General features: G+C 44.5%; 2 protein-coding genes and 1 non-coding gene across 8 annotated transcripts in view; 1 reads left to right on the forward strand and 2 right to left on the reverse strand.

Annotated features, from left to right (window-relative positions):
* The window catches only part of prelid1b (PRELI domain containing 1b), a 9,611-nt gene extending 4,170 nt beyond the window's left edge, over positions 1-5,441 (reverse strand). The window contains exons 1-5 of one of the 3 annotated variants that reach the window (XM_047386889.1): positions 5,064-5,385; positions 4,054-4,147; positions 1,798-2,023; positions 1,569-1,682; positions 113-191 (exon numbers count right to left, since the gene is read on the reverse strand). In XM_047386889.1, the coding sequence (XP_047242845.1) occupies positions 113-191; positions 1,569-1,682; positions 1,798-2,023; positions 4,054-4,147; positions 5,064-5,085 (535 nt within the window). In that variant the 5' untranslated portion in view covers positions 5,086-5,385. Of the gene's footprint in view, positions 1-112; positions 192-1,568; positions 1,683-1,797; positions 2,024-4,053; positions 4,148-5,063 lie in introns of all 3 variants that reach the window. The other 2 variants (XM_047386891.1, XM_047386892.1) reach the window with 2 other exon arrangements.
* On the reverse strand, positions 4,862-4,933 carry trnag-ucc. The gene has a single exon. It is a non-coding gene; the product is annotated as a tRNA-Gly (tRNA).
* A 6,009-nt stretch (positions 5,442-11,450) lies between the features above and the next one.
* LOC124881309 (CXXC-type zinc finger protein 5-like) lies at positions 11,451-21,552 on the forward strand. Of its 4 annotated transcripts, XM_047386862.1 has the most exons (5): positions 11,451-11,789; positions 11,976-12,074; positions 15,258-15,456; positions 16,010-17,047; positions 19,419-21,552. In XM_047386862.1, the coding sequence occupies exons 3-5, from the start codon at positions 15,340-15,342 to the stop codon at positions 19,464-19,466; spliced, it is 1,203 nt and encodes a 400-aa protein (XP_047242818.1). In that variant the 5' UTR covers positions 11,451-11,789; positions 11,976-12,074; positions 15,258-15,339; the 3' UTR covers positions 19,467-21,552. The 4 variants fall into 4 exon arrangements, with proteins under 4 accessions (XP_047242818.1, XP_047242819.1, XP_047242820.1 ...); XM_047386863.1 differs by lacking the exon at positions 11,976-12,074; XM_047386864.1 differs by lacking the exons at positions 11,451-11,789; positions 11,976-12,074 and adding an exon at positions 12,106-12,150.
* The last annotated feature ends 1,990 nt before the right edge of the window (positions 21,553-23,542 follow it).

Consider the following 23,542-nt stretch of genomic DNA (forward strand, 5'->3'; position numbering starts at 1 on the left):
TGCTCTGAATGTTGTGTACTGTTACCCAGCTGAGTCACCATGTGATTGTGCTTAGTGAGTTCAATAAGAGGTCCTCTCATGTGATGGACAGATATTAATGTGTTAGTCTTACTCTGTATCCTGGACAGAGCGTACTCCAGCCCCCTCATGGCTTTAGCTTGGTTGCTTTTAAACCTGGCCAGGCCAAACTCCTGGTGGACAGACAGAGACAGAAAGAACCTTCAACCACAGGTGACCAGTGCTCCCATCCAGGAAAGGACCTTCACATGTCCTTTTGTTCTTAGTGTGAGGAGGAACAGAAAAACAAGAAGCAGCAATGCAAGAAAAGATCTGACAATGATGGTGTGTTGACTGAATACTTACTTGTAGAACTTTGACCTGCTAATAGCGATTTTAGACGATTCTGATTTAATGTTAAGACCTATAATATAAGAAGAAATGAAAACTGAACTTAAAACGTTTCCTGCTGTGACTGGTCATTAATTTTATTAGATCCAGATGTGACAAGAAGCAGTCGATTTAAATGTTGGTGCTAGAATTGAGACTCATTGGACCATCGGATCAATTGTGGTCCAGTTCTGGTGAGCTGGGGTGAGTTGTAGCTTCAGTTTCCTTCTCTTATGCTTGGTTCACATGGCAGGATTTTCAAATTGTCGGCTGGTTTTCAAATCCTAAGAGACTCCAGACGTGACGATAAAAAGTTGTAGATATAACAGGTTCGGTCCTACAGTGTGTGGTGTCCAGCCACACGGTAACCACAACACACCAACACAACAGATTTCACTCACAAACATTCAGATGTCAGACGGGAAATCTTGCAAACCCTCGCAAGGTCAAACGTGAGTTCTGAGTGATTCTCCTCTGTGTTTCTGTCACGTCGCTTTCTGATTGGCTACGCGTCTGAACAGGCTGCGTGCTCGTTCGTCCTCGGGGAACACTCCACACGGTAGGGCCGAGACAATCCAACATATTGAATATCCTGATTTTTAGGTTGGAGTGATCCTGACGTCCTTCTGAGCCAACTAGATCACTCTTAACACGCAGCAGGAATATCTCATAAAATCATCTTCAGAGCCATCATGATGATCGAGGCATGTTGGAAGATCGGTTCAACAATCGGCAGAAAAAAACCGGCCGTGTGAACAAGGCATTAGCAGATTGGAGCGGTACCTAGTGTGGTCTCCTGCTGCTGAAGCTCATCTGCTTCAAGGGTTCATGTGATGTGTGCAGAGATGGTGTTCCTCATACCTTGGTTGGAAGGTGGGGTTGCCTGAGCTACTATTGACTTTCTGTCACCTCTGACATCAACAAGGCCTTTCCATCCACACGTCTGTTCACTGGATAATTTTTCCTTTTCAGAAACAGGTACGCTGTGATTGGCTGATTTGCCACATCGGTTAATAAGCGACTGAACAGGTGTACCCAATAAACTGGCAGGTCAGAGGATACTCTATGAAGCACACCTCTTGCTGTGTTTAGATATATTTTACTATGATTGTGAGGTCTTGAGGCTTTAACTACCAAACTGAAGACATGATGTCCTGGTTCTGATGGAGTTTACATGTTACCTGTATGGGCCGGGCCAGTCCATAAAGAGATGAGGAGATCCAGGCTTCTCGGCTCAGTTTGGTCCAAGTGGGCCGACTGCAGTCCTGTTCGAACATGCAGCGCTCCACCACCGTCTGAGAGAATTAAAACTGGACTTTACATTTAACTCCAAATTAATAATGAAACATGGAGTCCGTGTCCCTGAGACAGGATACAGACGACCTCTTAGAAAACATCGCAGTGTCTCACCATCAGAGTGTCGTGGTTCAGGTTCCAGGTCTTGGTGATTAGGGTGTTTGCTTCCAGGTCCACGATGGAGTCCTCCAGGACATAGACGGCCCGGGCCATGTGGGCAGGGAAGATGCGCTCCGCCCATCCCGGCAGCCGGTTGGTTTTGGTCAGCAGTTTCCGTGACAACAGGTGGTTGCTGGGTGTGACCTCTCGGTACAGGACGTCCTCAGTGAGGACATGAGTGCTGGGACACAAAACCAGGCGACCAGTCACCACTTAACGTCTAATTGTCTGACTTTATTTACAATTACATAAACAAATATTGCAGATTTTGACTTTAAAAAACTGAAATTATTTTCAATAGAGAGAAAAACCAACATATATTTAAGTATTTATTATGCAAATTAGCTAAATTAGGCATATTTGGGCATACCTCTGGCCACTAGATGGGGGCAAAGTGCTTCTAATATGATTCTTTGTATGTGTATAGTACTATACACCACCAGGTATTCTACCTGGTGGTGTATAGTACTATACACCACCAGGTATTCTACCTGGGCTGTGTGGTGGCTTGAGGGGACAGTGGTCCACTAGAGGTTAAAGAAATGTCCACTGCCTGAAGACATGCTTTATATTACTCGTAGTAAAAATCTTTTCACAATTTTTAATGTGTTCAGGTTTGGTCTTATAGTAAATGAAAGAGGACATATCATGCTTTTAAATTCTTCTTCTTCACCTTAAATCATTCAGTTGTGGTCTGTGTAAAGTAGAACCTCAATGCTTTGGTCTGAACCCCTTGTTCTTGTAGCTTCACAGGCTCCTCTTTTACCTGTTCTGAGGCGCTTCTGAGAACGACTCGTTTTGGTGCCGTCTCTTTAAATGCTACTGAGGCACTTCATACCCCGCCCCCCGACAGGTCAAAGAGCAATCCACTCCACTCCGTTCTGCCATTTTTGTAGTTTCATAGCAGAGATACAATTATCTAGCGGTGCTGAAACAAAACAAAAATGGCAAAAACAGTGAAAAACTTTTTATGTAATAAAAATATTCAAAACACGTACAGTTCGGTCCTCAAGGAGCTAAAAGCAGCACACAGCGCTAACATCAGCAGAAGGCTCGATGCTACTGCTATCAGAACAATGACCAGGACATCAATAAACACAATAAAGTCACGTCTAAAATAAAGTTTGTTGTCATTTTAGTGTAATTTGCAGCTTTCCGCTTTGCTGCGTTCGTTGTTTCTACAGACAGAAGGAACTGACCCTTTAATCAGAGAAAGTCTTTCAGCAAATCCTTCTTGATACTGGAGGAGGTTGATGAAGAACTCATCCTTGAAGAGCTTCATGCAGACGAAGAGGAACGTCTCCACTGATGTGGGAATATTTCCGTGAAAAATAATATTTACTTTGAGCAGGTTCTGATGCTGGGACACGGTGTAATGAATGTGTTAATGCACCCAACAACCGAACATTTAGACTTATACACTTGCAGCATGGCATACTTGAGGTTGGACTACAAAATCACAGAGAGAAATAAAAATGGCAGATTCATGAAATTGGTTAGCTGGAAGTCCGTGACCTTATTTAGCTATTCTGGAGCAAAAACTGTGACGTAACAGTTGGAGAAACGGACGATGGAGAAAACTGAAGGGACTGAAAAATATGATCCAAAACAGAATATAAACATATCTGCGCAGCACCTGGAGAGACTAAATTCAACTTTTCTGCATTCCTACAGACTCCAGATACACAACAAAATGTATTGAAAGGCTATAAAAATGGGTTTTGCATGATATGTCCCCTTTAAACCATTTAATGGCACAGTTAGGTGTTACATTTCTTATTGAAAAATACCAAATGTTTTTTGGTTCCAGCTTCTGAAATCTAAATGATCTTTATTTATATGAAATATTTTAGGCTTTAAGGCTGATGGTTGGACATTTAAACAAGACACTTCCTGAATGTTTCACACAGCCAGAAAACAAACTGGGATAGAAGGAAATGACACACTTCACCACTTATTATTTTCCTTTACATCATAATAACATTTAACACCTGTAATGATTTGTTGTCCTCAGCTTGGCTCCTCCTAGGGCAGGTAGAACACGGTTCTCTTATTTTGCACAAATGTACAAGTTCAGGATTGAATAAAACCCTCTGGTTCTGGAAACCACAATCATTTTTGGGCTCAGTCTGGCGTGAAGCAGAAGTGATTGGAGTTGTTCTTGAGCAGATTGAGTTTTATCTTATACACCAGGCAGGTTACCTGATTTACCTGTATGGGTTTGGGTACCGCTGCCAGAAAGCAGCCAGAACCTGATCCCATGGACTCTTGATGTGGACCTCACTGTAGAAATACCGCCCCATGTCTGAAATCACAGATCAAAATAGGTCTTAATTTTATACAGTTTATGATATTTGTGTTCATTGAAATCTGGAGGAGCTGCAGAGATTCACAGCTCACAGGTAGGAGGATCTGTTGACAGGACAACTGTAAGCTCTGTTCTCCACAAGTCTGACCATGAAGGAAAAGGTCACATCTGTGGTTTTCCAAAAACTGGACTTTTGGCTGAAAAGTAACTATGCACATCACCCTAAACACATCAACCCAGACATTGTGGAGGCAGCACCATGCTGTGGGGATGTTTTTCTTCAGGAGGGACAGGAAAGCTGGTCAGAGATGATGGGAGATCTATCATATTAAATCCCAATAAAATACATTGTTGTTTGTAGTTGACAATTTGTGAAAACGTTGAAGCGCTTCAAGGTTTGGGCTTTTGGTTTAGGTAATTCCCAGCAATTTGATGTACTTCAGTTTAATTAAAAGTACAGTTCAGATAGGTCCAATTTCCACATTAGGATCAAAATGAACACTTCTTAAGGAATTAAAGTGAAATGTGGACAGTAAAACATTGTATAGTCACTATTACTTCACTGCTTCTTTCTTATGTAATTCATACATTTGTCTGTGATTGTATTAATCTGGTTTAATCCATGAGATGAAAAACTGAAATAAATAGTTACTAATCAGATCATACAATTATACAATATTATCAGTAATACTAGATAAAAAGTAAAAGCTATGCGTTGGCCGGGAATCGAACCCGGGTCAACTGCTTGGAAGGCAGCTATGCTAACCACTATACCACCAACGCTGACAACACATTCAGGCGTGGCGTTGCTCTTTCACCCTCTGACTATGGTGTCGAGTATGGCTGTTCTGTTCTTTAATAACGAATGCCGAGCAACTCTCGGTACCACGGCTACTCTTTTCGCTTCGTTTACCATCCGTTGGTCCCGCTGACATCCACAGCTCCAGGCTAGCCGCGGTGGTTGATGACGAGGCTAACCGCCAGCAGCGGAGCTAACGTACCTGCAGCGGGATCAGGTCGGTGTAAAAGCCCGGACACAGCGGTAGAGGCGCATTACTGGAAATTCAGCCGAGGATGTAACAATAAGGCATCTGTTAGCAGTTTCTGCACACTGGACATCCAGTTAAAACCAGCTTAACCAAGCGGTAGCTGCACATCCCACTTTCCTCCACTAGATGTCGGTATTTCATCATTTTTCACAGCAGAAACTCGCCTGTTTTTCTTACCTGTCTTGAAGAGTTTTTTTTTCAGGATTCTTGAAGGTCTTGAAAAGTTTCTGTTCGGACTTTATAGAACTTTTTATTTATTTTTAATCCGTATGTCCGTTCATTTATGGAAAAAAATCATATTACTTAAGCCTTTTGAATTATAAGACTATAGCTTCAAAAAGGATACAATAGATACCTGGGCTGCTTTTAGTAATAACTAGAAAAGGTTTTGGTGTTAATATTTAGAAATAAATATAAACCAATTTAATATCATGTAGTTACAGGTGCATCGCAAAAATTTGAGCATCGTGAAAAAGTTGGTTGTTCAGACAGTGCTGTATCCAATCACATAGAAAGTTGAGTGGAAGGAAAAGTGCACCAGCAAAGCAGATAGTCACAGTCTTGAGAGGTTTGTCAAGCGAAATCCATTCAAGAATTTGGGGGAGCTTCACAATAAGTGAACTGAGGCTGGAGTCGGTGCATTAACAGCCGCTACGCACAGATGAATCCAACACATTCATCAAATCAGTCTAATCATATAGACAGACTCAACTTCTATAACACATGTCCCAGTTGGATCATAGCTGTAATACAAGGCTGTCAAATGCTATTTATTTACAATACAAGATGCATGTTGTACTTCCAAACCTTGTAAAGTTGACTACAGGAGGTCACCAAACTGACTACAGGCCATCATTAAATTGTGTACGCACGGCAGCCATGTTGAATCTTGAGGTTGTTAAGAAGTGTCTAAATTTCCCACCTGGAATTATGACTTATTGTGACCTTTATGTGACATTTTCCAACTTTAAGCTTGGAAATGTCAGCTTTTGTGTTGCCTTCAACCCATCATCCAGTGGCAATAAATAAGGAGTTTTTAATGAAACAACAAACTGAAAAGTCCAGGTTGTTTTGTTATTCTGTTTGTAAATGTGTGTAAAGAGGAAAATATGATATTTAGAAAGTTTGAGAACTTCTGCAGTAGATGGTGAGCTGAAGCATGATGGGTTTCACAGGTCCTATGTCTGGATTATTTTCCTGTTTCCTAAAGACACCACTTTAACATACCGTTCCTCTGATACAGACTCTTATTGTTAGACTTCGCTCTCTAGAGTTTACTCTGGTTTCTTTTACTTTGGATCATCAGACTTCTCTCAGTAGCAACAGAAACCTTTGTGTTTACTATCAATGCATCTAAGATTTTCCTCCTGCCTGCAGCTCAGTCTCCAACAGTCCTCCATGTCCAAACCATCTCAGTCTTAGCACTCTGAAGGGGTCCAGACTTTGTGCTCCAGACATGGGATGAAACATGGACTGAACCTAAAAGCACCGCCTTGGTCTACTTTTAGTACAACCCATAAAGAAGGAGTCACAGCTGGATGACGTGGAGTCGTCATGGGTGGCTGTTCAAATAAAGTTTGAGAAAATCAATTTTCCAAAAAATGTTGTTGATTTCTAATGTGGCAAATAATTCTTTAAAGTATTTTATTTTATTCAAATAAAATACTTACTCTTTTGATTTGCGTTGTGACTGGTGGTTTGAACACTTTCCACTCGTTTCCTAATTAGTTTTAAAACCAATTTGACCTCATTTATAAATTCCTCAAAATAAACTTTGGTTCTTCAACATAAATATCCACATTGAACTGTCATATCATTGCATCCTTTTGGCTGGTTCTCTTTGTTGTATATAGTTCATTAGTTTTACTTATTGCTTTATTTTGCTTGGTAGTTTTTAGTTGAATTTAATTGAAATATTTTTAACTTGGAGCTGAATTGTTGTGTTAATAAATTCTTATATTTTGGAGAGAAGTTGTGAATTTATTCCATATGTGTGCAGAGTTGCTGTTTTGAAAATCAAATCATCACCACCGCCATTTTGGGCTGGTATTCACAGGACAATACTTGACAGACCGAAAGTTATTTAATTAAATATTAAAAAACCTAAACATACACCAGTAGTGCCAATGTTCATTTATTCAATTAAGATGCATCTATTGTTGCCTTGGAAACCCATTAGACTCTTGATGCTCCAGGACAGAACAGGATGCTGGACCTTAACCTTGGATAGTTTTACTGGAACTGTTGATGGTTCTGAAACAGAGCAGGTGTGAAAACGTTTTCTGAAGCATCGGCCGTCAGTCAGAAGTACCAAAACTCTACCTATGCTCTCCACATATTGGTAATTTCCATTGACATATATTTTATCCTCAGGTCCACCTCACATATTTTTGCTCGTGGGATTGTGCTGTACCTTATATCTACAGGTCCTTCTCAAAATATTAGCATATTGTGATAAAGTTCATTATTTTCCATAATGTAATGATGAAAATTTAACATTCATATATTTTAGATTCATTGCACACTAACTGAAATATTTCAGGTCTTTTATTGTCTTAATACGGATGATTTTGGCATACAGCTCATGAAAACCCAAAATTCCTATCTCACAAAATCAGCATATCATTAAAAGGGTCTCTAAACGAGCTATGAACCTAATCATCTGAATCAACGAGTTAACTCTAAACACCTGCAAAAGATTCCTGAGGCCTTTAAAACTCCCAGCCTGGTTCATCACTCAAAACCCCAATCATGGGTAAGACTGCCGACCTGACTGCTGTCCAGAAGGCCACTATTGACACCCTCAAGCAAGAGGGTAAGACACAGAAAGAAATTTCTGAACGAATAGGCTGTTCCCAGAGTGAGGTATCAAGGCACCTCAGTGGGAAGTATGTGGGAAGGAAAAAGTGTGGCAGAAAACGCTGCACAACGAGAAGAGGTGACCGGACCCTGAGGAAGATTGTGGAGAAGGGCCGATTCCAGACCTTGGGGGACCTGCGGAAGCAGTGGACTGAGTCTGGAGTAGAAACATCCAGAGCCACCGTGCACAGGCGTGTGCAGGAAATGGGCTACAGGTGCCGCATTCCCCAGACCTGGGCTACAGAGAAGGAGCACTGGACTGTTGCTCAATGGTCCAAAGTACTTTTTTTGGATGAAAGCAAATTCTGCATGTCATTCGGAAATCAAGGTGCCAGAGTCTGGAGGAAGACTGGGGAGAAGGAAATGCCAAAATGCCAGAAGTCCAGTGTCAAGTACCCACAGTCAGTGATGGTCTGGGGTGCCGTGTCAGCTGCTGGTGTTGGTCCACTGTGTTTTATCAAGGGCAGGGTCAATGCAGCTAGCTATCAGGAGATTTTGGAGCACTTCATGCTTCCATCTGCTGAAAAGCTTTATGGAGATGAAGATTTCATTTTTCAGCACGACCTGGCACCTGCTCACAGTGCCAAAACCACTGGTAAATGGTTTACTGACCATGGTATCACTGTGCTCAATTGGCCTGCCAACTCTCCTGACCTGAACCCCATAGAGAATCTGTGGGATATTGTGAAGAGAACGTTGAGAGACTCAAGACCCAACACTCTGGATGACCTAAAGGCCGCTATCGAAGCATCCTGGGCCTCCATAAGACCTCAGCAGTGCCACAGGCTGATTGCCTCCATGCCACGCCGCATTGAAGCAGTCATTTCTGCAAAAGGATTCCCGACCAAGTATTGAGTGCATAACTGTACATGATTATTTGAAGGTTGACGTTTTTTGTATTAAAAACACTTTTCTTTTATTGGTCGGATGAAATATGCTAATTTTGTGAGATAGGAATTTTGGGTTTTCATGAGCTGTATGCCACAATCATCCGTATTAAGACAATAAAAGACCTGAAATATTTCAGTTAGTGTGCAATGAATCTAAAATATATGAATGTTAAATTTTCATCATGACATTATGGAAAATAATGAACTTTATCACAATATGCTAATATTTTGAGAAGGACCTGTATGCTGATGATACTTCCATCATGGAGCCCTTCCTGTTCCCTCCATCACAGTTTCTTTTTAACTTGTCTACTTCACTTACCATAGAAAAAAACATTTAATTGTTGTTTTTATCACCACAGCATGAATCTAATGGAGGGCTTTGCTGTGAGAGGAACAACAAGGATCACGTTGCCATAACCTGATGTAACTAGAAACACCTGCAGACATCTGCTTTCATTGTTATTCAAAAGTAACCAATGACCCTCAGGCAGCAGATGCTGGAAGCCACATCTCCAATGGAATATGGATTACTCTCTATACTCTCTACATCTGAGTGTCTAAGACATAAAGCTGCAGGTCCAATGTTACGTCTTCTCCCCCCTGTGAAGATACCACCCAGAGCCTCCAAGAAGGGCACGTAATCGTCACTGCTGTTTGGTGTATAAGTACAGACAACAGTCAGAACGTTACCTCTTGCAACTCAGAACTACAAATTAACCATCTGGCTAACCAGGGAAAAGTTCAACACGAGGCCCTCAGCCAGGGGCAGGAGAGGATCTCCAGACCCACCTGATGCCTCTCTCCCTGGCCTACTCCAGAGCAGGAAACGGTCCATCCTCTCTCCAGGAGTTGGGTTCCAGAGCCCAAGCTATGTCAAAGTGGGTCCAACTATATCTACTTGGTAACATTCCCAATCCAAAAGGCCAGATTATAACACTTAGAAGCAGCATGCCCAGGCCCACACCTCCCCGCAGGGGATGGTCCCACTTGAAAGTGACCTCCTGTTGCCTGTTAGGACGGGGATTGGCTCCTGGTTTGGTTGGGCCTAAGGTACCAAGACTTAACCTAACCAACTCTATTCTTCATGGGGGATAGTCAAACCCCTCCAGCACATTAAGGTGGTGATTCAGATGGAGGCATTATGAAGATTCTGGCTACCCAAACAGTGTAAACTAAAGCAGGACCGCTGAATTGTTTGACAGGGGGAGGACTCCATCCAAGGAAAGCTAGTAGATTCTGTGTCATGCTGTATGTCACAAGGACCAGAATCAGCCAAACTACAAGTTTCTGGTCTGATGCCATGTAAGAAGACATGGACTTTGTGTGAGAGTCATCTTTACAACCCTGTTGCTTCAACAAAGGACCACCGTACCATCTGTAAGTCTAGACAAACTGGGAAAAGACCCAAAAACATGTTTAAATTAATAACCGTGTTCATAAATATTATAATTAAATTACTTAATAAAGTCGGAATAATTTTGACATTTTATGACAAATCAGTCAAGAAAAATCTGTTTTAATAAAAGTAACAGAAAAATACGGATTGGTTCATTCAGCTCTCTCTCTCCTTATATCTCTCAATGGTCTCTCTATCTCTCTCTTTTTCTCTGTTAATGGCAGTAGCCAATCACCTGCCTGCTCTCGCGCCTCTTGTTTCCTCCTCACCTCTTCTTGGCGCCAATCAGACCGTTCACACCGCGCGCGCCGCAAGGCACGCTGCCACGGGCGCTGCCGACAGCAGAACACGCACACACCAGACACACACACACCAGACACACACACACCAGACACGCACACACCAGACACACACACATCTTACACATCTTACACGCACACACGTTACACGCACCAGACACACACACATCTTACACACCTTACACACACCAGACACACACACATCTTACACATCTTACACGCACACACCTTACACACACCAGACACGCACACACCAGACACACACACACCAGACACACACACATCTTACACGCACACACGTTACACGCACCAGACACACACACATCTTACACGCACACACGTTACACGCACCAGACACACACACATCTTACACGCACACACGTTACACGCACCAGACACACACACACCTTACACGCACACACGTTACACGCACCAGACACACACACATCTTACACGCACACACGTTACACGCACCAGACACACACACATCTTACACACCTTACACGCACCAGACACACACACATCTTACACGCACACACGTTACACGCACCAGACACACACACATCTTACACGCACACACGTTACACGCACCAGACACACACACACCTTACACACACGCACCAGACACACACACACCAGACACACACGCACCAGACACACACACACCAGACACACACACACACCAGACACACACACACACCAGACACACACACACCAGACACACACACACACCAGACACACACACACCAGACACACACGCACCAGACACACACACACCAGACACACACACACCAGACACACACACACACCTTACACACACACACCAGACACACACCTCCCCTCTCTGTTACTGAACATCAGCGTGGCGTGTAACCCCCTGCTTCCCTCCCTCCCCTTCTCGCCCTGCCGCGAGAGCGACGCACGTATCCGTTCATAACCTCCGCCATTATTCATCACCCCCCCGTCCTCCTCCCCCTTTCCTCCCATGGTTCTGTGTTTTTTCTCTTTTCTTTCCTCCAGCTCCTCTTCTCTCTTCCTCCTCCCCTGCAGGGTCTCCACAGAGCCGCTTCCCTTCTCCTCGGTCGGGGTAATTTAACGCCTCGCCCTCCCTCCTTCTCCCCGCCTCGCTTGTGCCAAACCCAGGTGATTATCCATCCGCCCCCCCCCCCCCAACCCCCACTCCCCGTTATCCCTCCCTCCATCACCTCCTCCTCCTCCTCCTCCTCCTCCTCCTCCTCCTCCTTGGTACCAACAGACCGACAAATCCCTCCCGGAGCTCCTCTCGTCCCCCCCTCCTCTCCTCTCTTTCTCTGTCTCCTTCCCCGCCAGCCATGATCCGTGGCGGGCTAATTCCCAGACGGTCTTCTCCTCCTTCCTCCTCTTCTCCTCATCACCCTCCTCCTCCTCCTCCTCCTCCTCGCGGGGCCGGTAAGTAGCAGCAGCACGCGCCGTCCATCTTCTCCCTTCCTCCTCGCGCTGTATCGGACTGCATGCTGTGTTCACGGTATTTATCGGTCGTTATCGGCTCTGCTTTTTTTTGTGGTTGACCCCCCCCCCCCCCCCCTGTTCCCTCATCACACCCCTCCCCCCCCCCTCCCCCCCCCCCCCTCCCTGCTCCTTGGCTTTCAGCGCCTGAGGGGGGGAGGTGTTAATGTGTCGCGTGGGAGAGCCGTTTTTCCCTCGCGGTCGGTGGCCGCTGTGACCTTCTGTCGGAGCTCGCGCCGCGCGCTTGACCAGACAGGGTAATTAGTTACGCCTCGGGGAGTTGAGGGTTGGAAGGGGGGGGGGTGGTTTGGGGAGGGACGGGGGGCACACACACGTTTTCACACTGGCTGCACACACACAACACAAACACACACTCCGTCAGGGGCTTGGACAAACGTTCACCCCGCCGTGCAGTCTGCTCGTTGTTCACACACTGACAAAAAGCAGCGAATGTTTTTTTCTGGCTGCTTTGTTCGTCTGTTTGTGTTCTGAGGGAGGATTTGCTTTCCTGCCATTATGGGGTAACAGAACCGGGCAACACTCCCAACTTTCAGGGGCTTTCTGGAAAGGTGGGGACCAGATTGAGGACACCACTCATACGAAGTGGTTTTTGAAAGTTGTGACTTGTTCCTTCCCCCAAGAGAAAAATGTTGTTGACAAGACATAGGAAAGACAAATTGGACTTCTGCTGAAATGACACTAAACATTTAATTTGACTGAAAACATGTTTGGACTTTAGGGGCAGAATTTGGGCTGTTCAATCCTAGCTTATGAATTCAGGCTTATTTTGGACAAAACAAAGCATGGCAGCCCAGTGTTTGGAGCGTTCCAACTGGAACATGCGTCGCAAAATTCCTGAGGTTTCAATCTTTCACCGGATTTTGATGTTTTTTAAACTCAAACAGAACAAAAATCTGTTAAAACCAACAGTTTTGTTATTGTTGGGGTAACTAGGCATAAAAACCACAACTAGGATGAGTAAATCCAAACCTTCTGGACTGAAATATTAGTAATTTTAGTACTTATGAGGCAGATTTTACCAATTATAAAAACTAGGTGACCAGACAGACTTTACATCTTATACAGAATGAAATAGCACATCTTGAAAGATTACAATATCAGATCAAATTGTTTACAGTGTTGATTTTGAGGTACTGGGGTAGGATTTAATAGATTTATACTTCTTCTTACCCCATTCAAACACAACATTGAGCTGTTGAACAGTGTGAAATCTCTGTTGATTTTACATGTTATATTTTTCTGTTTCTTTGACTTTTCTATTTTCCAATTGTGTTTGAAATAAACAAATAAAGTAAAACAGAGTTAGCGGTTTTAGCACCTTGACTGACCCAGTCTCATGAGGATTTTGCCCTCCTAGGACCTGGATACAAGCAGAGATTAAGAGTGAAATGGAAGAGACAGTCTTTGCATCACCTAATGCACCACGGCTTCACCACCACAGATGTGGACCAGGGTGGTGCAGCTCTTAATGTCCAGCAGTTCCTCTCTGAGCTTAACTCGTACGTTTTATTGGGTAACCTAATGATCAATTCACCTGGCCGGTGACAGGAGAACCTAAACAAAATGCTGGCAGTGGATAAGCAGTGTGTCAACAGCAACTGCTCTGCTGAAAACACCGTACTAGAGTTCTCCCTGAAGACTGGTAAAACATGAATGCAGGATGCCATTAATATAGAACTGTACTGCCAGGGTCTCTTTATTACTACCAGAGTTAAAGTCATACCTTGGAGATTTGTTGCTGTACAGGATACAACAGCATTCCTTATGAGCCCATAGCTTGTGGTATAGGATGTCTTCAATGGCAGCCACCTCTGCTTTGGTCCAAACTGCTTTAGCATGAGATGGTGAACTTGTAGTCTGGGTGATGCCAGTCATTGGGATGGTTCAGCATGTCATGGTGCTAGAAATAATCCAATACCTGTATCGACTATGAAGCCGCGGAGTCCGCGCTGCTCACGGTACGCCCAACTATGTTCTGCCCTTTAGACTACAATAATGGGTTGCACTGTTGGTATCACTGTTGCCTTGCAGCAAGAAGGTCCTGGGTTCAAATCCTCGGATTCTTTCTGCATGAAGTTTGCATGTTCTCCCCATGCATGCGTGGGTTCTCACCAGGTACTCCGGCTTCTTCCCGAAGTCCAAAAGAAATGACTGTTAGGTCAATTGCTCTCACTAAATTGCACTTAGGTATGAGTGTGTGTGTGTGTGTGTGCATAGTTGTTTGTCCTGTGTGTCTCTGTGTTGCCCTGTGATGGATACCTGTCCAGGGTGTACCCTGCCTCTGGTCCAATGACTACTGTAGACAGGCCCAAGCAACCAAAGACTCACAATATGTTACTGAGGGGATAAGTTGTTGACGAAAGTATCGTCATTCACATGGTGCTCGATGATGCTAGTGAATTGATTGTAAGGAAAGACGGTTGTACATGCCATCGATGTAAAAACATTAATTCTTTTGCTTTTTAAACTCTCAAACCATTAGGTATGTCCTTCCAAATCACAACTCTTTTTAAATAGATCTCAATATGTCCTTAACCTTCGACCTTTATTCTGTAAAAAGCTCTAGATTGAGACATCGCCAGCCTCAGTTCTGTCTTTGTCTTGATGGACATGTAACAGATTGTCTATGCTTTGAGATCCCCTGATGGCATCACAGACCGCTGAGCCCAAGTTAAAATAATTTTAACTCCAGAAAACATAAAATAATTGTACCTTGTACGGCATTCCTTGCGGTGTGCATCACTCAGCTCGTTGCAGTGCAGCCCACTCTGCTGCCAAACAACATTTACACTGTAATGATTTTGCTGCAGAGTTCTCAGCTACCTATGTGAAAGCAGCCATGGAGTATTGTGGAAGCAGGGTAACGGCCTAGGTAAGTCGTATCCCTGCCTTACTGTGCTTAGTATCAACTAATACATGGAGCTGAGCTGAACATGTCAGATAAAGTAACCTCTTCACATTAGTTATAGACAAAAAAAATTTTATGAACCGATGTCAGGTAAAAAGATTAAACCAGAGAGCAAGGTTACCGTGACCTTTATAAATCAATAAACAAACTCTGATGTATTTCCTGAAGACACTTTGTCTGTTTTTTTTCATTCACAGACCAGAACGTGGTGACCTCACAGACGTAACTGCTATCTGAGCAAACGTGTATATATGTGTGTGTGTGCGTGTGTGAAAGGTCATGTCGGGAATGACGAGTGGCGTATGTGTGGAGAGTGACCTCTCCTCAATGTTGCAGAGAAGCTCCGCCCCCTCTCACCATCACCCTAATCACCATGGTTATGGCAGTCAAGGGCAGGTGAGTCAATAGCTAAGTTTACATACACAAAATTTCAGGATCGGATTCAAATGTATCCAGATTATAAAGCCAAAAATAATCGGATTGTACCGTTTATATGGACATAATTAATCAGTAAAAAAACGGCCGATTGGACTAAAAATGTCATTTAAGTTTGCTGATCGGAAAATTCTGTTAGCATCTAGCCAGAGTGACTAGCCACTCAAGGCGGAAATACGTCACGTTGACGCGGGGTGCACATGCGCACTCAGGTCAGCTTGCCTCATTCAGAATACTTTGCCAAGCGTTTACATGCATGCCGATGGGATTGTCAATAAACCACTCCTCTCAATCGGATTACAGATCAGAATATTCCGACTGACATGTTTACATGACACATTTTTAGTCCGATCGGCCGTTTATACAGATTATTTATGTCCATGTAAATGTAGCTTATGTTTTCACGTTATCATTCTGAACTTCTGAGTTCAGATCTCCTGCACTGGTTAATCGTCGGTCTTTAAGATGTACATTCACATGGCGTAAGGAAAAGTGATAAAGGTCTTTGTTGCAGGTGTCAGGCCTGGCACCGATGCTCGACTACACCACTGAGATGGACCGGTACCGCTCATCCATCGCCACCTTCTACAAGACCAACGTCAACATGAACATGAACGTAACAAACTTCCCACAATCAGCCAAACTGGCGGCCCGTCTAGCAGCCGCTGCTCCCATCTTCCCCCCTACTGCTGCCAGGCTGGGTGCCATGGCGACAGCCCCATGGGGTTGCCATGACAACATGAACATGAACATGAACCACCCAGCAGCAATGTTCTGGGGCAGACCCAAACCTGTGGCCACAGCGCCAACACATCACCACCACCATCCTTCGGCGACGCCAGGTCACATGACCTCTTCACACCCCCACAGCAGCAGCATGCACCAGAGTGGTGGAGGGTCGGGAGGGGGCGGCGGTGGAAGTGAAGGGGGAGGGGCTGAAAAACATGGACACACTGCATCACTTCCTGTTACCCAGGGAACAGCACACCATCACCCCATAGCGCCTAGCAACGGGAACTTTCTCCCCGGTTACAATGGCGGGGCCGACTGTGGCGTTATGAACAAGCAGGGGCACGCCCACCCGGACATGATGGGCCTATCAGAGGGTGGCAACTGCAATGGGGGAGGGGTTATGAGTGGTGGCTTCCTGGGGGGGCTGGGATTACCCCCTGGGGTCATCGTCATGGCAATGGGATCCGCAGGTGGCGGGATTTCAGACGCTAGCAGTGCTTTTCAGATGACGAGCGGCCAGCGGGCCCTAACGGACTGCCAACAGCACACCAACTCCTCCCCCTGCCCCTCCTCTTCCTCCCCCTCATCATCAGGGGTGACAGCAGGGGGTGTCTCTCTCTCGTCATCGTCTTCATCGTCGTCAGGGACAGTGGCAAAGAGGAAGCGGAAGCGCTGCGGCGTGTGCGGGCCGTGCAGACGGCTGATCAACTGCGGCGTCTGCTCGTCTTGCCGCAACAGGAAGACGGGTCACCAGATCTGCAAGTTCAGGAAGTGTGAGGAGCTTAAGAAGAAGCCGGGAGGAGGAGGCGGGGTACTGGAGGTGAGCATGCGCATCTACATACACAGTAACACACACAGCGTGCCGTCCAAAAGTATTTGTATCACTTGAACTGTTTCTCGTTTTTTCTCTTTAACCTCAAACTTCAGGGTATTTTATTTGGGCGGACTGTGACAGACTAGTCGAAGTAGGACATTATTGTGAAGGGGAAGGAAAATTATGATAAAATAGGACCGAGGAACAGACAGGTCAGAGATATAGTTGTGTATCGCCTAAAGCAGTTCTAAAACAATCCCAGGCTTTGAACATCTCCCAGAGCTATGTTCAATCCTGTGAACATGGAGAGACGATGAACCAACATCAGATCTACCAAGATATGGACAGCCACCTAAACTGACAGGCTGGACAAAGAGAGCATTAATCAGAGAAGCAGCCAAGAAGCCCGTGGTAACTCTGGAGGAGCTGCAGAGATCCACAGCTCACAGGTTGGAGAATCTGTTTACAAGATGAATATTAGTTGAGCACTCCACAATACGGGCCTCTTAGTAAAACTGGTAAGAACAAAGCCATCGTTGTAAGAAGGTCTGCAGTTTGGAAACGTGGAATAACGAGCTCTGGTCAGACCAAAAGTTCACTTTTACAAACAAAACACGATGTGTGTTGAAAAAAGACCACAGCACATCACCTTGAACACACCATATCCACAGTGAAACACGGTGGTGGCAGCATCATGCTGTGGAGATTCTTTTCTTCTGCAGGCACAGGGAAGTTGGTGGAGCTCCTTCCAGGACAATCCTGGGAAGAAAACCTGTTAGAGGCTGCAGAAGACCTGAACAAAGCTGGTAGAGATGTACCTCAGAAGACCTGCAGCTGCAACTGCAGTGAAAGATGGTTCTAGAAGATAGAAACAGAACTCCATGGGCTAGAAATAGAACTTCATTTTACACGTTTCAGATTTCTATGTCTAAAAAGAAAACAGAAAAATGTTTCATCATTTTTCTTCACTTCAGAACTGCTTCATACTTTGTGTCAATCTTTTCATAGAATCCAGAGAAACGCATTGAAGTTTGTTTTTATAATGTGACAAAATGAGGTAATTTCAAGGGGTATCAGTACACACCACAGATGTTCACGTAAACAGTGACAGAGCTGAATATTTAGCTGGTTTTACTTCTCTCTACATGCTCCTGTGTGTGTGTTTGGTTTCCTCTGTGTGTGTGTGTGTCCTGGCTCACTTAACCCAGATGACTGCCAGTGTGGCTGGAAGGCATCGCTCACCCTGCTGAGTGAGTGTGTGTGAGTGCTGTGCAGATGGTGGGTGGTGAAAAGCGAGAGCTCGGAGCCTGTGGAGGTCTGGCAGGCTGCCAACACACATACGCACACACACACTCACGCACGCACACACACACACCAGTCTACACTGATTCACAGAGATAAAGTGAGCCTGCAGAGAGCGGGAAACGGAGAATATTTATGTTATCTGCCTCGTCCTCAGGGTGTGTGCCAAGGCTCGTCTTTGCCATAAGAAGTAGCGACGATCAATAATTCATTGACACTGGTTTTCGACCTCACTGATGACTCCATATATCTTTCTCACACACACACACACACACACACACACACACACACACACACACATACTTCCTGTGGGAATGTCTACATACTAACTCTAATTATTCCGTCTCCTGCGCACTAAAACAAGGAGTGTGTGCGTTAGGAAGACAGTGAATTAGCAGCCATAATCTTCCTCAATTACACACTAATTGGACCTGTGGAGGCTCACGGCAACTGACAGCAACATGCACGTGTGCACGAGCAACAGAGTGTGTGAATTTGTGTGTCCTGTGTGTGTATGTGTGTTTGTGGCAGGTGGTTTCACTCTCTTGAATCATCCTTTTTCTGTGTTCTTTGAAGTCGACCTGACAGACTCTCCCTGAGCCCTAAACTTTACTTTGAGCACCAAACATTAAAGCTTTGTCTTGAATTTATCATTACTTTCCTCTGAGTTTTTTTCTGCAGAGTCCAAAACAAATGGACCACAAAAACCTTTAAGTTTGACAAAGAAAAGAAGTCTCCAAATAGTCTTAAAAGGTTTAATCTGGGTCAGAACCTTTTCCAAACGCCTCTCCCTGAATGGTTGCAACTTTTAAGCTAGTGAGAAAAAGTTTTCATCTAAGACTGGTTAGCAAACACAGATGTTTCAGTCTGATCCTTCAGGTTTGAAGCCATGCAGGTTTCCGGTCAACATGGTTGAAGCTTGAGGAACGTTCTCCATCCTGACAGTTTCCTTCATAGTAGGGAATCCTGAACAATTAGCCCTAGCTGAAACGTGCCAGTCAAACTGCTTGCAATGACATGATGATTTTTCTTGGCTCTTAAAAACACCAATTCTTCTTCTCTGTTTGCTCCTCAGCGGCCGCCCTCTGTCCCAGCTGGGGAGGCGTTTCGCTGGTTCTTCTAGCCTTTCCTTCGACAGTGGAGTCACCAACACAGACAGACCTAGACTGAATGAAATTCAGTGAAAGGTCTACAGCGTCTTGGACTAAATCAGAGCGGGACTTTGTCATGTTGGATAGCCCAGGAATCCTGCCTCGACTGCATGGAGGAAGAGGAGGAGGAGGAAGTGGCAGTTTAATCACAGGAAACAGGAGGGATTATTAGAATGAACTAAAGTTTTATGCTTTGTTGAGGGTTGTTTAAAGGTAAAACATGATGCAGTTCCCAGATTGGCCTTCCAGGGTAATGGTCTTGTGCTTGACAGCTGGTAACGCCCACCGTCCATCACTGAACAAGTTAGAATCTCAAGGAGCTAAACTGAAGCAGGTTAATTCACACTGTTAATCACGTCAGCTTGCTGCAAGTCTGCTGTATTCAGATGATAAATGGTAAGATATTCTTTACTGTTACTTTATCTTTGGGTTTGAATTAGGCCTTTTCTGATTTTGTGGTCATGTAATGCCAGATTTGGTCAATACCAGAAAGGCATCTTTGTCTTAATATGTGATTTGCCATAGTGGTTTTGGTCCATCTCTGTGATCTTAGTCAGACATGTTTAAATGAGACTTTTCAACAATGCAGATAACCATCCATCTAAAATTACTCACATGTCCATTGAACCTACCGTAGGTCCATGATTTACTGCCCTAGTCCAGTTTTCAGGCTGAATGTCTGCTGTTCATCATGGGACCAAGCATCCGAGCATCTTATTAGGATCCAGACTACAGGGTTCCCTGGGTGGAACCTTAACTTGTGTCTGTTAACCCTTTAAGCCCATCAGTATTGCCCTGTTTGCCCTGAACCAAGACCAAGAACACTCAGGGGATCAGGAAAGAGGAAACCAAGCAGATAGTGCATGTCTGAAGATGGACAGATGAATAGAAACCTCGATATCTCTGAAAGGATAGACCTTAAGCTGTTGTTTTCAGCTGAAGGTGTGAGTATGAAGATCGTTTAAACTGAAGGATTTTTATTCTGTCAGAGCAAATAAAATGTTTCTGGTGTCTATTTCGAACTGTAGCTCATTAAAACTCTAGCGTCTAAAGCTTTAAGTGGGTTAGAACTGTGCAGTGACCAAAAAAGTCAACCGTCGGGTAAAATAAACCCAGTGTTCATACAGAAAGAACTCCAAACTTCTCCAGACACTGGAGCACTAACCATTTCCCCGGGCCAGTAAGCGTTTCCATCTGTGGAAAAACTGCCTTCTTCATCCTCATCCTCCCAGCAAAACCACTAATCCCATTGTAGCAAAACCCAGGAAGATTCAGGACTCAGCTGCAGAGACTTCTTCAGTCTGACCAAAACTGGCTGACAAGCTAACCTCAAAGAGGATTCACAAACTGACCTCAGCAGGAAGTGATCCAAGACTGTTAATATGGACTACAAGTTCCCTACAGTAGGACTACAATAACCACATCACTGTTATCTGTCTCTTCTGTCTACCTCCTTCTCGAGAACTTTACAGGCACCTTGATTGACTTTTACTGGGCCGTGTTTCTGCTGGTACACTGTGAGCTGCTTCTTAACCTTCTCGCTGGTCCAGAATTTGTTGGATTCATGTGAATCTTGTCATTAATCAGGCAAATGAAAGGTTCTCAGAGGTTCTGTTGGTTCTTTAAGGCCAAAAGCAAACCAGGAAGATCCATTTCACTGCATTTCTGTTCCTGTAATTGAGCGTTTCTAAGTACACCGCCACTAATGTTTGACCCAAAATAGCAAATTAGTTTTTGGTTCAGAACGTTCAGTTCGTTGGACCTTGACAAGGACCTCAGAAGGTTCAGAACCAGTTCTTGTGTTCCTGTATCAGTGCATATTGAACCAAGTGGTGACCAGCAGAAGCATCAAGCTGCAGTTTCATTGCATTGTGGGAATTGACAGGGACCTGTTGGATCCCCTCAGCAGAACTCTGGGACTTAAAGGAACCGGGCTGGAAGAGATCAGAACATTCCACACTGCAACTGTGTCATTTCCTGTTTGTCGGTTGACAACATGCTCAGTGATACCTTGTACAAATTAAGACCTTCTCATTAAAATTTTATCTTGAAAGTTCATTTTTGAGAAGTACTTTGGTGGCAGAATGAACCGCTGTCTCCAGGTGTTTTCAGGAAATACACGCCTAAGGTTCTTCTGATAAATATGGACCTGAGAACATTAGTGTTAATGGAGGTCATGTTTTATAGGTTGGACAACACAACGGATAGCCTAATACAATGTCCTGGGAGCCATAAATCTGTCTAAAGCTAATGTTGAGAATCCAGCAGAAGTAGCTCAGGTTGTATCGGCCAACAGACGTGTTCGTTGGAAGGTTGAAGCGGTGGTGCTGGAGCCAGTTGCTGAGATCTTAATTGGACTCCAGTTTAAGACTGTTGAGGTTGGCATTGATGAAAAACCAACTGTCTAACTTGGACATTTTATATTAGGGAACAAGTAAGTTGCTTTATCTGACTTGGACCTCTAACGACAAATCAATCAGACCTTTATTCTGATTATCATTTGTACTAAAATGTCAAGATCCAAATTGGAAAAATCATCAGGTGCAACCCCCCAGAAGCTAGACTTGGAAACTCTGAAGCCCCATTGGGGACATCGTGATGCTGTGAATCAACGCAGATGGACTTTTGGTTTCATTTCTTCACAAGGGCTGAGAATAGAAAGGTGTGGAGCAGAATCACTGTCTGGGTCACTCGGTGTGGATTTTTATAATTGGGTCAAAGTAAACTTACTGCTCCTCCCTTCAGGTTCCAGACCAACCAAGATCCAATATGGCTACCAGAAATCTAATCTAAATCTAGCAGTAGAAAACCCACGGATTTTCCGACTGGAACCAGGTTATCTGGGCATGACAACATTCCTATAAATGAGTTCTGACCTCCAATGCAACAGGAAGGAAGTAAAAAAGCTTTTTGAGGATATCTAACCAAGAATTTTACTGTTAGGTTGGATCTAAGGGTATCCAAACTAACTTGCAGAGCTGCTCAGTGCTTAAACCATCATGAACAAAAGCTCCTGTGGTGTCTTTGTTCAACCATTTCAGAGTACGAGCACCAGCAGGTCCGATAAGCCCAAGTCTCTGCAGAACAAGCCCTAACTCCCACATTTTCCTACTGTAGCTCTGTCACCGTGCTGCAGTTCCTGCACCTGAAGATGTGGTGGAAATGTTTACAGATATTTGTTTATCTTGCTGAGTGTCGTGAGGGAAACGTTCCCCGGCTCTTTGTGGGATCTGAACCCAAACATCCTCTTCCTCCCAGGCTGGTTGAGGAGGTGAGGACGTTGGTTTTGAGAGCCTCTGCTCCTGCTCCTCCTCCTTCTCCTCTTGCAAGTTGTCTTTGTGACCTCTTCATGTGCTGAATTATAATAAAGCTTTTCAAAGACGAGAGGCGAGTGTGTGACGGACACACACACACACACACACACACACACACACACACACACACACACACACACACACACAGTGAAGGGATGTCGGATGATTGCATCATGCGTTGCACTGAGTAATGATGTGTGTGAGCAGGAGGAGGCAGTGGCAGCAGGCATGAAAATGAACAATATGTTTTCCTGTGTTTGTGTGAAATTTTCCTGCCACAAGATGGAAGCTCAGTACGTGTGTGTGTGTGTGTGTGTGTGTGTGTGTGTGAGCGTGGGCTTGTCATCTCTGTAATGGTGTTGCTATCTGACAGAGAAAGAAAGAAAGACAGAGGCTGGTTGTCCCTGACGACGGTGCGGCGTGTTGCCAGGCAACTGCGCTAACAATGGGCCCACCACCTCGGTTCTAGAATGTGGGCGTGGCCTGAGGAGGAGAGGGGCGGGTGCTGTTCTCCCAGAACCATCATGTCTGACATAAATGACAGGTTTTTATATTAAAGAATGAGAAAAACAACCAATAACCACCTGGTACACCGTCTCTGAGTCCTAACAGCAGCACATGCTGAGGTCTAAAAGTATTCACACCCTTTCCCACATAATGTGCCGTTTCAACCACAAACCCAGCATGGTTCATTAGGATTTGATGTGTCAGAACAACTTAGGAGGAAGGGAAGT

This window comes from Girardinichthys multiradiatus, chromosome 14 (assembly GCF_021462225.1).
Source record: "Girardinichthys multiradiatus isolate DD_20200921_A chromosome 14, DD_fGirMul_XY1, whole genome shotgun sequence".
Classification (NCBI taxonomy): Eukaryota; Metazoa; Chordata; class Actinopteri; order Cyprinodontiformes; family Goodeidae; genus Girardinichthys; species Girardinichthys multiradiatus.

Excerpts from the sequence above, each read along its gene's own strand:
- LOC124881309 (XM_047386862.1), top strand. The coding sequence starts at position 15,340 with ATGTCGGGAATGACGAGTGGCGTATGTGTGGAGAGTGACCTCTCCTCA. Across the intron at positions 15,457-16,009 it reads GTTATGGCAGTCAAGGGCAG|GTGTCAGGCCTGGCACCGAT; the intron begins GTGAGTCAATAG and ends TCTTTGTTGCAG. Across the intron at positions 17,048-19,418 it reads GAGGAGGCGGGGTACTGGAG|CGGCCGCCCTCTGTCCCAGC; the intron begins GTGAGCATGCGC and ends TTTGCTCCTCAG.